Source organism: Miniopterus natalensis, chromosome 11 (assembly GCF_054644295.1).
Source record: "Miniopterus natalensis isolate mMinNat1 chromosome 11, mMinNat1.hap1, whole genome shotgun sequence".
Classification (NCBI taxonomy): domain Eukaryota; kingdom Metazoa; phylum Chordata; class Mammalia; order Chiroptera; family Miniopteridae; genus Miniopterus; species Miniopterus natalensis.
Window position 1 is genome coordinate 65,618,126 of NC_142091.1, and position 14,507 is coordinate 65,632,632.

The window sequence follows — 14,507 nt, forward strand, 5'->3', positions numbered from 1 at the left end:
CACGTCCCCACCAACACTTGGTGGTGTTTGAGTCTTACATTTTTCTATGCTGGTGGGTAGATGTTTCATTGTGGTTTTACTTTCCCTGACTGTAAATGAGACCAAACGTCCTTTCAGATGTTTATGCGCCCTCTTTGTTTCCTCTTCTGTGAAATGTGTGTGAGCCTTTGTCCAGTTTTCTATTTTTTTTGTTGCCTGTTTTGTGTTTTTGTTTTTATTGCTTTGTAGGAGTTCTTTATTCTGGTTAGTAGTCATTATTAGTTGTATGTATTGCAAATCTGGTTTGTAGATTGTCTTTTTATTTCCTTATAGTGTCTTTTGATGAACAAAGTTCTTAATTGTAATCCTGAATTTATTTTATCTTTTGATGGTTTGCACTTTTTATATTGTTTCAGAAGTCATTCTTTTCCTAGAAGTCATAGATATTCTCTATTGTGTTGTAAATATTGTATAGGTTTGCCTGTTACATACAGATTTTTAATCTACCATGGATAGATTCCCCCACCCCACCCTGGCTGCTTTTAATATTTTTCTTAGGCTTTCTTTTTAGTGGTTTTACTTTGACTTATCTGGGTGGGCTTTTCTTTGTATGTATATCTGCTTGGAGTTGAGTATCTTGAATCTGTGAGTTGATACTTTTCATTATTTTTGGAAAAGCTTAGTAAAAGACAGCTGGATTGTCCTACCCACTTCTGCACTGAGTCTTTGCAATATCATACATATGTAGCCTCTGAAAAATTAAAGTGAAAAAATAATGTCAGTATTATCATGAAAATGGTTCAGACTCTTTGAAAGGGTTGTGGGGACCCTCTGGAGTCCCTAGGCCATACTCTGAGAATCCTCAGTGTAAGATGTTGGTGTTAAGGTTATACTAGCCTTGTAAAATAAGCCGGGGAGTGTTCCCTCTTTTTTCTGAATTCTGGGATAATTTGTGGAAAATTGGAATTGTTTTTTGAATGCTTAATAGAACTTGGAAAATCTTCTGGGCCTGGAGTTTTAAAGAAGATTTTAAGACTTCTGATTCAGTTTCTATAATGTTATAGAACTATTCAGGTTTGCTATTTTTCCTTGAGACTATTTAGATAAGCTATATTTTAAAAGAATTTTTATTCATCACACCACTTAAGAGAAAGAAATAGGTATATTAAAAGTTAAACAGTCCTTTCAATTGTCATTTTGAAAGGACTAAATACTTCATTTTTCTGCTTTTTCCACCTGATAAACAGGAGCGTGAGGAAGAGGCTGTCTGTGTCATTATGTGTGCGTCGGTCAAGTACAATATCCGGGGTCCTGCCCTCATCCCAAGAATGAAGATCAAGCACCGAATCTACTACATCACCCTCTTCTCCGTTGTCCTCCTGGGCCTCATTGCCACGGGCATGTTTCAGTTCTGGCCTCATTCCATCGAATCCTCAAATGAATGGAGCGTAGAGAAGCGCAGTGTTCGAGATGTGCCAGTGGTCAGGCTGCTGGCCGATAGTCCCATCCCAGAGCGGGGTGATCTCAGCTGCAGAATGCACACATGTTTTGATGTCTACCGTTGTGGATTCAACCCAAAGAACAAAATCAAGGTGTATATCTACTCTCTGAAAAAGTACGTGGATGACTCTGGCGTCCCAGTCAGCAACACCATCTCCCGGGAGTATAATGAACTGCTCTCGGCTATCTCAGACAGTGACTACTATACTGATGACATCACCCGGGCCTGCCTGTTTGTCCCGTCCATTGATGTGCTGAACCAGAACACGCTCCGCATTAAGGAGACAGCACAAGCACTGGCCCAGCTCTCTAGGTATCTAGCACTTTTACTGACTGGAGCCAAGTCCTTCAGGGAACCTTAGGAAGGAGAGGGAGAGGAATGTTTCTTCTCTTGAGCTGGCTCCCAGCTGTTAGCCGCTGTATCTTTTCTCATGGGAGGGGATGTGGTGGGTGACTGCATTATAGCATGAAGCCAGTTTTGTAAGCAGCTGACTTCAACCAGTGAAAAGCAGCAGTCTGTCTTCAGTGCTGTTGCTGTGGGCTCACAACTCCTTAGAGCTTAAAAACTAAGGATGGCTCATCTTCCCATACTTTTTTCTTTTAATTTAAATACTTTTCCCCACCTCTTTATTACTCCCAAATACATATGCACTATAAAAGGTCTGAAAATACAGGTAAACAAAAAGAAGAGTGTAAGGCTCATTCCATAATCCTGTTTCTAAGAGATAATCATCATTAATATTTTGATGTTACTTTACAGTAATTTTTGTATAAAAGTATATACATAGCCCTGACTGGGTGGCTCAGTTTGTTGGAGTCCATCCTGTACACCAAAAGATTGCGGGTTTGTTCTCCGAGTGGGGCACATACAGGAGGCAACCAATCAGTGTTTCTCTCACATTGGTGTTTCTCTCCCCCTTCCCCTTTTTTCTCTTTATAAAATCAATAAAACATATTCTCAGGTGAGGGTAAAAAAAACTATATACATTTTTGTCAAGAATGAATATATAGTTTTGTATAAAATTATATACATATACATTTTTGTCAAGAATGAGATCACACAGAACATACTCCTTGCTGCCATTTTCCTTTAAATAATCATGAACATATTTTCAAATAATGTCATATTCTGTTACTATGTAATTTTAAGGGCTGTATAGCATTCCATTTTGCACATTTTCCATAATGTATTTAAGCAGCCTTCTATATTAATTTATTTTTTGTTTCTTTAACCAACGGTACACATTCAGAGAGTTTTCAGGTTTTCATTACCAAAGCAGCTCTGTGGTAGACAAGCTTGGAGTACACATCTATCCATTTTTTCCTTCTGAGGCTCCAGGCTAATGCCGCATGTACTGCTGGGATTCTTAGAAACTCAGTTTGCGTGCCTGAGAAGTGACCTTTTTCAGGTTGGGGATACCTGCCACTTGTCATCCAGGAACTGACTCGTTTCTGTGTCTTCGTCATCAACATGTACATTCTCCTACATGTTTAATTTCTTAATAGGTGGGATCGAGGTACAAACCACCTGCTGTTCAACATGTTGCCTGGAGGTCCCCCAGATTATAACACGGCTCTGGATGTCCCCAGAGACAGGTAGGTGCATTTGGGATTGTCACTGTGATGGGTTTCTGAGGATAAAGTAAATACAAGACCCTTGTGTTCATGTGAAATCATTTCTAGGCCTACTGGGACATACTTTTTAATCAGAATTGTTTGTTAAAATAAAAAATTGCCCTATGCATTTCTCTCCTTAAGACATAGAATTATTGAGACCTGCTTAAATCTGTTAGAACCACTTACAGCTTGTGTTCTAGCATAGCATCTTAAAAAACATTTTTTCCCTTAATCTGGGTTGTGCTTTTGTGAGTGCAGCACCCCTACCCCCTAAGGAAGGCCTGGTTCATCATTAGCTTGTGTCAACTCTCTGAATTTGTGAGCACTTGCCAAAATAGAGCCACAGCTTACTGAGGGAAGAGGGCATGGATGTATGTTAAGTGATGCCCAAAGTCTATAATGTCAGTAAAGGAGACCACTCTGTTAGCATTTTCTCTCTGTTGTTTCAGCCGGTGGGGTTCTTACCTTTTTTTCTTTCTTTCCTCCTCCTCTCTCCCTCCCTCCCTCCCTCCCTCCCTCCCTCCCTCCCTCCCTCCCTCCCTCCCTCCCTCCCTCCCTCCCTCCCTCTCTAATTAACCTTCCAGACAGCAGATGTGGTATGGGGTGGCCATGATCACGTTTATGATTTTGAGTTTACTTACTATGTTTATCAGGCCTTTTATACATAGACTGACCCAGTTTGGTTGGCGGCATCCTGGAAAACTCAGGAATGAGGTGCTGCTTAAGGTTCCTTTCCTGGTACTGGGTTCAAGGCTTTAAGGAGAGCAGAAAGCTTGGGCCCAATATAATAGTCCTGGGCAACACTCAAAGTATAGGATTGTTATAAGTTTGAACTCATTTATAACCAGTTTTATTACAGTTGATGTTTAACTGTTAAAATCATTGTTACTGAAAAAGGTGACTGAACAGTCCAAGGCCAGCTGTGTTTCAGTTTATTAGAAGCTGATGTTGTCACTTTTGAAAATCTACACTTAGTACTACTTCTCCCCAGATGATTAAATCTAAGCCCTCTTTGCTTTAAGTATTATCTAGAATCTGTTGTGTTTCTGTATGGAAGTACAATCACCACTAGGAGAGACATACACAAGAACCACTCCTCAACTTTGATGTAGAAACCATTTAGGACGATAGAGGGCAGTCACGCTACACAAATTCTGCCTAGAAACCAGCTAAACCCAAAGTGATCTCTGATTTGGCTCTCAGCCTCAGTGCCCTGAGTGGGCTACTGTTTTATGGATTTGGTTTTTCTGGGAATGGGAAATACTTTGCAGAATAGAGAAGGGAAGGAAAAGAGCTGTTAGGAATGCAATGTCTTCACCTGCTGTTCTGGGTTTATTTTGAAAAGGGCTTATTTCTGTTTGAGACATTTCGCTTTTTGCTGACATTTTGGTATATGTAACTGCATGGGAGAAGGATTTTATTTTTATCAAGTACACATGTTAAATGGGGTTTCATTTCTCTGCAGGAAAGTGTCAAGTAGTGAGGAGAAAGTTTAAGTTCTTGCTATTTCTTAGGTGTTAAGGATCAGGAAGGTTAAGTTGTTTTCCCTGTGCACGTATTTTTGTAAGTGATTAGAAGCAATCCTGTGGCAAGTAATGAATCACCATATAGTCCTTGCGTATCTCTGCATGTGGAAAATTCATTTTGAAACCTAGGTGGTCCTGTGGTTGGGGTAAGGAGTAGAAGATTCGTTTGCTAAGTTTTCTTATCCTTTGTCCTGTTCCTGGATTCAGAGGAGGCAAGACCAGGAATGTAGAATGGTCTCAGCAGGAGCTGCATACCAGGTTATTCAGAAATTAGAAACTAGATGGGCCGGACTAGATTGCTTCCAAGAGCTAAAGTCTAAAGTCATAGGTGTGATTACTTAAGAATTATTTTACTTGGGGAAATGCAAGGTCCAGGTCTGAAGGAAGTGTCTGCTCAGCGAATATCTTTTATGCTGCTTAAATCTGTTTTTATTTTTCTTTCAATTTTCAAAAACCATATGCATGATACACATATCCTTTCTTTGTATAAGGTTGGAACCATATGCAAGTGTATAAAGAGTAAAATTTAAAATTTGCTTTCAGCCCAGCTGGGCATGGCTCAGTGGTTGAGCATCGACCTAGGATCCAGGAGATTGAGGTTCGATTTCCAGTCAGGGCACATGCCCGGGTTGTGAGCTTGATCCCCAGTCTGGGGCATGCAGGAGGCAGCTGATCAATGGCTCTCATCATTGATGTTTCTATCTCCCTCTCTCCCTCCCCCTTCTTCTCTCGGAAATCAGTAAAGATATATTTAAAAATAAATAAATAAATAAAATATGCTTTCAACCCTTGTTCTCTTTTTACCCCCTTACTGGAAAGTAATCACTGTTGTCAAATACTATGTATTTTTCTATGGGTTATACACAATATGTATATATGTGTGTATATATTTTTTTAATTTTAATTTAATTGGGAGCATATTATGACTCTTCAATGCCTTACTTTACTGATCTTTGTTTTCTTAAATATGCTATATAATATTACTACCTTGGGTTTTTATTCTTTCTTTGCACATATCTCTAACAAATTTCTACTTTGTGTGTATTTATTAACTTAAGTTTGTTCTGGAGAATTTCAAACCTATATAAAAGAAGAAAAGCTGGTACAATGAATTCTATGTACCCCTGTCCAGCTTCAGTAATCACCCACTCGAGGTCAGTCACAATTCACCTGTACTCTGAACCAGACTATCTAGAAGCAAACTCCAGATGTTATGTCATTACATCTGTAAATATTTCCATTTGAATCTACATGATAAGAGCTTTTTGAAAAAACTATAGTTTTTTAGTAGTAATTTTAAAAATATATATATCTTTATTGTTTTCAGAGAGAGGAAGGGAGGGGGAAAGAGGGAGATAGAAACATCAATGATGAGAGCCATTGATTGGCTGCCTCCTGCATGCCTCCTACTGGGGATTCGGCCTGCAATCCAGGCATGTGCCCTGACTGGGAATCGAACCTCGATCTCCTGGATCCTAGGTCGATGCTCAACTGCTGAACCATGCTGGCTGGGCTAATAATTTTTTAATGTTACTAAATATTCACCAAATATTTGCTATAGTTCAAATTTACCTGTCTCATAGATATTTTTTTATAGTTTGTTTGATTCAGTAAATAAATACAGGGTGGGGCAAAAGTAAATTTACAATTGTTCATATGGAAAATAATACAATAATTAATAATAACACAGGAACAAATAAACTCTGTGTTTCACATACAACTGTAAACCTACTTTTGCCCTACCCTATATGACCCATAGAATTGGTCAGCTTTTTTTTTTTTTTTTTTTTTTTTTAAGGAATTTGCAGGCCTGATTGCATGCATGGTTTAAAAGAAAGCAAAGGATAAACTTGAAGATGAACTGTGTTTAGGCACTGTGGATGCTCAGATAGGAGGAGGAGAACTATGAGAACATCTGAGGAAATACTTGGACTAGGGACCATGAGTGCATGATGCCGTGGGGAGAGTTCAGTGACAGAGATGACCTAGAGCCAGGAAGTCCTGGAAAGTGCTAAAAATGCTGGAGGACACTTTGAGTGATCTAACACTTAGCTTGGCAGAGTCTGATCATCATATTAATAATTTTTAGCTTTGAGTTTTCTACCTACTCTCTTGCAGCTTTGGAACTGATCTCTGATTTTGGGATACATAATGGGAAAACAGAATGTGCTTCTCAGAAACTCACTTTTCAGTCAGTATAAAACACGTGTTCTTTAAAGCAAGGGTTGCTCACAGTATTTTCTCCATTACAATGTTATGGAAACCTTGGCAGAAGAAGATACAGTGACTTCAAGTTGAAGTCTTGTCCATAGCAGGGCTGGTGTGAGGTCTGTGTGACTGATGGCAGTCGTGGCTTTTTTCAAGGTCACAAATGAAGATCGCACATGTATGGTCTGTGACGTAAGACATGCTTCGGATTGCATGCTTTTCTACTACCAGTGCATAACCCCACCCTACACCCTGGGAACAGAGGAAAGTTTGGGGCTCTGGGGGCAGAGTAACAGTAAAAGTTGGTATGATATGCACCTGCTTCCTTTCTCACTACATATTCCCCCCCCCCCCCCCCCGAGCTATGGGTGTAATTACCTAATCACCCACTACCTTGGCTTACCCAGCCTCTCCACTGCCTGCATATTGGATCTGGGTTTGTCTCTCTGCACGGAGGTCATGGGGGCGCATACAGTCTGCTAACCATCATGGTCGTGGAACCTGCCCAAATTCATGTTGGATGTATTCACTGTTGAACGCTAATCAGGAAAAATAAGACCGTATGTTGGTACTGAGGATAGTCATTACTTTTTACAGAGACTGGCAGCTGGAGAGACTTTTAGCCTGCACATTACCTCACTAACCAATTCTTGGTTTCAGAAAGCTTAAACAAACAGATTGGGATTTCCAAGGGTGGTTTGAAAATCTTTGAACTTTAACTGGTCATGTTAGAAGGGAATGCATGCTGTCATCAGGGCAGGATGGGGATTGGTAGCAATCAATATTGCACAAAATGTAGTTTCTCAGTTCAGACTTCTAGGCTTAGACTGTGCAATGCATGGAACTGGCAAAACTTTGCCCCTAGTAAGTGATTTTGATGGCTTTGGGACCCCAAAGACAGAACAACAGTAAAAGTTGGTGTGATATACACCTGCTTCCTTTCTCTGATGAAGTGTCATTATACTACTTGCCGGATCCAATTAAAACAGTGTGTTCACAGCTCTCTGATTGAGAATAAAAGCTAGTGCGTGCAAACTGCAAGAGAAGCACTAAAGGTCCAGTTCTGGATTCTGCTTCCTGCACAGGGAATTGGGTTAGCAAGGTTGAGTAACTGGAATGGAAGGTGATTGCTGGGAGAGACTATATGTTTCATGTGTGGCAGTGGAAAGAACTGCTCAGGGCAGGATTGGAAAGAAGCAGGGCATATGCATTGGGAGATGTGATGCTTTGCTGTCACCACTGCTTTCTGTGCCCATTGTCTCCTGAGATTCTAGTCAGTGAGTAGGTAAGTGACTGCCCCAGTCAGTCTTCCTGTGCAGACCTGTTGTTAGTCCTGTTGTAAATTCGTCTGAGACCAGGGTATAACTTTTGGGAGAGGTGAATGGGATCTTAATATGGTAGCAGAGGGGCTGTTCAGAGGGTGGAAAGTAAGGAAATACTACTAGGACCCTGGAGGAAGGCTGGTAATGCAGCAATGGAACCCAGCTGATGTCCAGGAGATATGATGTAAAACACTTAGCACAGTGTCTTTATGGAAAAATGACTACCTTAACATTAGCTGCTGTTGATATTAAGACTCAATTATAGCAGGTCCTTGAATAATGTAATTTCACTCAACTTCATTGCCTTATAACAGTGATGAGATGCAGTAGGAACTTAACTCTTGTTTATATCAATTAGCCTGTGGTAAAATTGATTTTGTTGTATATCATTTTGCTTAAAGTCGCAGAACCTATCCACAACGTTAAGTGAGGACTTACTGTATTTCTGTTCCTTTCTACAGAGCTTGTCAGAATGAAGACCCTCTTTCTTATTGTTTGACAAAATTTTTTGCTTTCAGGGCTCTGTTGGCTGGTGGTGGCTTTTCAACGTGGACTTACCGGCAAGGCTACGATGTCAGCATTCCTGTCTATAGTCCGCTATCAGTCGAGGTGGACCTTCCAGAGAAAGGACCAGGGTAAGGTGCACTCAGCACAGCCAGGTGTGCTGTGAGATGCCGACACGATTCAGTATGGAGGGTGTCACAGCAATCAAAGCATCGGTTACAGGCCAGGTCCTTGAGGCTACCATCTTTCCTACCCCACCCCCACTCCTGTTTATTCCTCAGTGCTCTCTCAGTAAACATATAGTGCTTTCTACCAAGCTTTCCAAATAAGTAGTCCACATGGTGTCTTTAACTCCTTCCTCTCCCTTCTATACCAAAAGAATGAGTCCTATTGATTCTGCATTCTAAATAGTTCTTAGCTCTGTCTACTTCTCCATCTCCTCTGCCCCCATCCTATGCCAGGTTACTGTCATCTCTCCCTTGGATTGCTGAAACGACTTCCTGCTGGTTTCCCTGCTTCTAGTCTTGCTGCCCTCCATCTGACTGTTGGCTTCACATGGCCTTCAGGATAAAGCCCAGACTCCTTAACCTGTCTTTCAAGTCCCTCTGTCACAGGACCACTGTCTCCGTCTCTAACTTTTTAAATTTCTTTTCGTTCCTAGAACAAGCTTTGCTCTCTCTTTTCCTGGGCTACAAAACTCTCCATTGTCTGGAAATCTTTTTCCTCATTTTCATCACACTAATGGCCTGCTTGCTCGTTAGGTTTCACCTTGAATACCTCTTACTCGTGGGGCACTTTCTTAGCCCCTGAAACGGCTCTTCTGCTCTCTGCTCCCACCACAAGCCTGCACTTTGCTAGTGTACCACTCACCGTGCCCTGTTCTAATGACTTGCTCAAAGCCCCTCCTTTAGATTTTGGATTTTGGAAGTGCAGTGAAGCTAATGCCAGGTCTGTTTTTTAAATATATTTTTTCTGATTTCAGAGAGAGGAAGGGAGAGGAAGGGCTAACGACTAGCCAGGTCTGTTTTTTAACTGCCACGTCCTCCAGCCTGGGTGAGCCAGTGAAGATCAGGTCTGTCAGGTCAACTCGGCTGCCTCTGGGCCTCTGTCTTTCTTAAGACTGTGTGAACTGAACTTTGTTATTTAATATCTCCAGTATAACCCAGCTCTGTTACATTGGTTTAGGATTCCTAAATCCCTTTAGATTTAATCCAGGGCAGAAAACTACCAAAAAACCGTAGTAAAAACAACAAATCATTCTGAACAGTAAATATTATTTTTAAATAATTAGTTTCAAAGACTTAAACTAGTATATTGGTGGTATTTTCTTAGAAAATCTCTAATTATATGTATTGGACTGAAATTAAGATCTTTAACTAGATCACTTAAGATCTTGGTGAGCTTCTGAAATTCTGTGGTTGAGTAATTAGATATGGCCACAATATATCTTCAGGGGCAGCAAAAAAAGTTAAAGGCTGCACTGGGCATGGTCCTCTCTTTGCTGGCCAATTGGTAGATTTCTACGTCTGAACTTGGACCCACATTTCCCCTCTAGCCTGTAGTTTGGCCCTGCAGCTGTGGTATTTCTTTTATAAGCCCTCCTCCCTCCAAAAAAGTCAAAGAAGAAAAAAATAAGGCAAAAACAAGCTCCAGACTCATCACCCTTTCCAGGGATTGGGAGGAGGTAGGGTGGGTGACCTCACGGCAGCGTTTTGGATTTGTTGCTCTTTGTGAGAGTTACTTTTTAAGGGAATTCCCACATCTCTTGAGGGCTATATAGAGTAGCAAGAGCTTTGTTTTTATTTTTATTTTAAATCTCTCTGTTTTTTCAATGGGAAGCTGAGGGTTGTTGCTATTGATAGCTTCTTCTCACAGCTGTGCTGGCCTCAGCTGGAATTCTTGTCGTTTTCTCTTTAAAAGGAATTAAACTGGGAGTTTACAACTGTTACTATTGAGGGAGACGTCACCTTCTCAGCATGGTTTTACTTAAACTTAGATATTAGCGCTGCTGGGAGGAAACATAGAAGTCATAGCTAATAATTTTAGTCATTAAAAGAAAAACAAATCCACCTGAACATTTTGTTTGCTTAAAACTAAAATGGGCATGTTCCGTCACCCATCTGTCAGGTCAGGGAGAACCAGCATGAAGCAGGAGACGTTTCAGACTCTTGTTCACATGTACATATTTATGTTGAAAATGGAGTAGTGGTGGATTGGGGATCCAGTGGTCTTGGTGATTGACTCTCTGGGATTCCCAGATCCCCACTCACCGCACTTGGTCTCCAACATCCCATGCTGGGTTGCCAGTTACCTCCACCCCTGCCTACAGTGCAGAAACCTTAGTCAGTCACCCTTTTAGGGCTCTCATACCCTGCGCTGGGCCTCCTCTCTACTCTTCCTGAAGTAGAATGTCTTACTCCACAAGGGCTTCAACCTCCATGTGGGCTACCTCATCATGTAGAGATGCCCTCAGCCCTCTAGGACTCCAACATTACATAGTCCTGCATGGACACACTCTTGGATGCCAACGTGTCTGTTCTTACAGCATAGGGCACCAGTGTTTGCTAGTAGCTCTAATGAAATAGAAAGCCTCCAGAAACATCCAGCACGTACCATGACCAGTGTCTTAGGAATTGGAAAGGCCATTAGAAGCCATTTAGCCAGACCTTTCACTATAATTTTGAAATGAAAAGTTTTCGGATTTGTAATAAGAAAAACTCTGAGTCCATGTCATTTTCAGGTAGCTTTAATTGGTAAGGTGGTTTTCCTGCTTATCTTGTGAGTTTGACTATAGTTCTTTCTCCTCTTTAGACAGACAAGATTGGTTATAGAACTACTTTGAGGTGATCTGAGAGTGCTTCCTATATTTTGTCTTTCTCTCACTGTCATCCCTCTGAAAATGAATGCTTTCATAAAAGAAAAATTGTTGGGGCTCAGAGCGAGGCGTAGAAATCAAGTCTATTTCATTGTTTAGAAGGAACACTTTAAATGTAAATATTCAGCATAATGTTCAATAAGTTATAATTTACAGGGAAATTGCCAGGATGAGAGGAACCAGTCTGTGCAGCTAATCCAAGTTGCCTCCTTGATGGGATGTGATTCTATGTCTGTCTTATTTCCACTTACCTTTACCCTGGCCTCTGGGTCTAAGCTACCGTCTAGGGCGGCTCTAGCAAACAGAACTTTCTGTGTTGAGGTGGTGATCTATATTTCTGCTGTCAGGTACCCACTAGCCACATATGGCCACTGAGCACTTGAAATGTGGGTAATGTGGCTGAGAAACTGAATTTTAAATTTTAATTAATTTTAATTTAAATGGCCTGATGTGGCTAATTGCTATTAGACAATGAGGTTCTAGGGAATCTGCTTATTCCTTTCTTTCCTCACTGTGGTGTGGGAAATACCCTTTGTTTTTAGTTCAGTCTTACAAAGAAATTATGAAAAGAAATGGTTCTGAAGATTTATAAGCAATCTGCTGTGGTCCTTGTTGCTCTGTGTTCTGGAGTTTATGTAGCTGATCTCCCTGGCCAGGCCAGTTCATCTCCTCCACTCATTGCTCTGTGTGGTGTGGACCTGAAGCTTAATGCTCAGTAGAAGATGACAACCTCAGTTAGAGAATGATTGATTATTCTTTGGCAGTAGGTGTATGAACCTCTAAATAAGTCCAAGAAACTAAAGAAAAGTAAAATAATTACCCTTCCTTTTTCCCCAAAGCAAGGAAACAAAAGAGAGAGATGGTTCAGAGTATAGGGTTTTGGTCTCCTTTCCTCTGAGCAGACTCCTGTTGTCATCCAGCCTGTGAAATGCACAGCCCTCATATTCCCCCTGGTCTGTACCAGTTAGAGGTAGATTTAAGTGAGTACTGCTTCTGGGTGTGATGGATCTTTCATTTCTTCCTGGAATCTGCTTTATGTTCTTTTCTAGTGGTCTCTCAGCCTGGATAGTGTTTATGTTCTGTAACCTCTCTGTTTTCTGGGAATCTTGCCTTCTAGGGGGGAATTACTTACCACCTGGTCTCCCTGAAATGGTCTCATTTTTATCTCTTACGGAGGTCTAAGTGGCACTAGACCCTTGGGAATCCTGTCTTCACTCCATTTTCTTTTAAGCACCCTTGCTGCCCAGTTGTTAAGACTGATTCCATCTTCTGGTAAGGATACTTTTTCCACTTGTTCTCAATTACCAGTTCTGTCTTCCTAATGCCCAGGTGGCCTTCACCATGGAGCTGTCTTTCCCCGGAGCTTCTTCATAGTGTACAGATGCCATCAACAGGCAGAATCAGTTCTTCGTCTCTCCTGGTTTCATAGGCAGTGCTGCCCATCAAGTTTCCCTTGCTTCCTTGTTGAAGGCTGCAGCCAGCTCTCAGTTCCTTTTCAGATGAATCAGCTATAACTAATGATAACATGTTGATGTTTCTTCCAGTCAATCAAGCAACCAGTCAGTTTCTCTCTTTTTACACACACACACACGTATTTATGCTCTCTAAGCTTGGCATATGGTGAGCAGTTCCTCAAAACATTAAGAACTTTTCCCAAATAAAATTTTAACTATTGCATAATGTTTCAGCATGGGAATGAGTCATACCTTACTCTCTTATAGTATATAGTATTTTAAGCATTCAGCCATGCTAGAGTGTTATTTACCTCAAAAGTCAAGGGTTGCGAAGACTGGTGAGAAAACACTTATTGCCCTACGTTTAATGTCAAAGTTCGTCTTAACCTTGACTGACACACCAGCTGCAGCTTTCCAATCACCGTTTTCCTCCTTTATAGTCCCCGGCGATACTTCCTCCTGTCGTCTCAGATGGCTCTCCACCCCGAGTACCGAGAGGAACTGGGAGCCCTCCAGGCCAAACACGGAGAGTCCATGTTAGTACTAGATAAATGCACCAACCTCTCCGAGGATGTCCTTTCCATCCGAAAGCGCTGCCACAAGCACCAGGTCTTCGATTATCCCCAGGTGTTGCAGGTGAGTGTCATTTGTTACCCCTCTCAAGGCTCAGGAGAGGTCACTTCCACAAAATAAAATGAACCCCAACCAACAGGAGCTGTTCTCCACTTGCAACCAGGAGAACGCCCCCAGGGGAGGAGAAACTGTAGTATTGCTCTTTACTGGGCATGCAGCCTTCCACTGTGCTTCAATGTCTGGTCTGGCATAGTGTTTGTGCAGAACTGTGAGTGTTCCTACACCTTTCAAATATTCATTATACTCCAAAAATGCAAATGGGAGAGATTTAAAAAGAAGCCATATAGACAAAGCAGGCAAATGTATTTTGCTTTTGCCCCTATATTCAATAGCCATCAGAGAAATGTTCTTTGAGTGGCAACTTGTACCCTCTGTGCTAGCCCACAGGCTACAGACAGCTTTTCCAGGGACTGGAAGGTTTTAATTTTAGTCACTGTTTTGTCTTTTGGTGTTTTGCCACCCTTAGCATGTCCTACTAGTTGCCTGTCCTATACTTAAATCATGGGGATGGCAGTACTTCCATAACCACGGGCAAAGCAGTCCTTTGGGGGATGTTTTATAAGCAGGATACTTGACATTCCTAGGGCACAGGGGCTCGGAAAGGAGATATTGAGTTGTGTTCACTTAAATATTTAAAATGCAGACAGGTTATTTCAAGGAGAAATATCAAGGGTATGATTTTTTTTTAATCTCCAAAGAGAACTGGCCCATGCCGAGATTGTTAAAATAGTTTCTCTCGAAAAGTGCTGCATCTCCTCTGGAATGTCAGACTGATAACAGTGGTGACGTGAACAGGAGTATTTATAGTAACCTTTGTCTAGACAGGAAAAATGGTTATCAGCACGTGTGTCCACATCTGGATGCCGACTCCTCAGGGCAGGCTGAGCTG

General features: G+C 41.4%; 1 protein-coding gene across 2 annotated transcripts in view; it reads left to right on the forward strand.

Annotated features, from left to right (window-relative positions):
* Positions 1-14,507, forward strand: part of EXT2 (exostosin glycosyltransferase 2) — a 108,963-nt gene that overhangs the window by 3,861 nt on the left and 90,595 nt on the right. For both annotated transcript variants that reach the window (XM_087821820.1, XM_087821819.1), the window contains exons 2-5: positions 1,227-1,792; positions 2,986-3,075; positions 8,671-8,787; positions 13,426-13,621. In XM_087821820.1, the coding sequence (XP_087677946.1) occupies positions 1,257-1,792; positions 2,986-3,075; positions 8,671-8,787; positions 13,426-13,621 (939 nt within the window). In that variant the 5' untranslated portion in view covers positions 1,227-1,256. The remainder of the gene's footprint in view (positions 1-1,226; positions 1,793-2,985; positions 3,076-8,670; positions 8,788-13,425; positions 13,622-14,507) is intronic.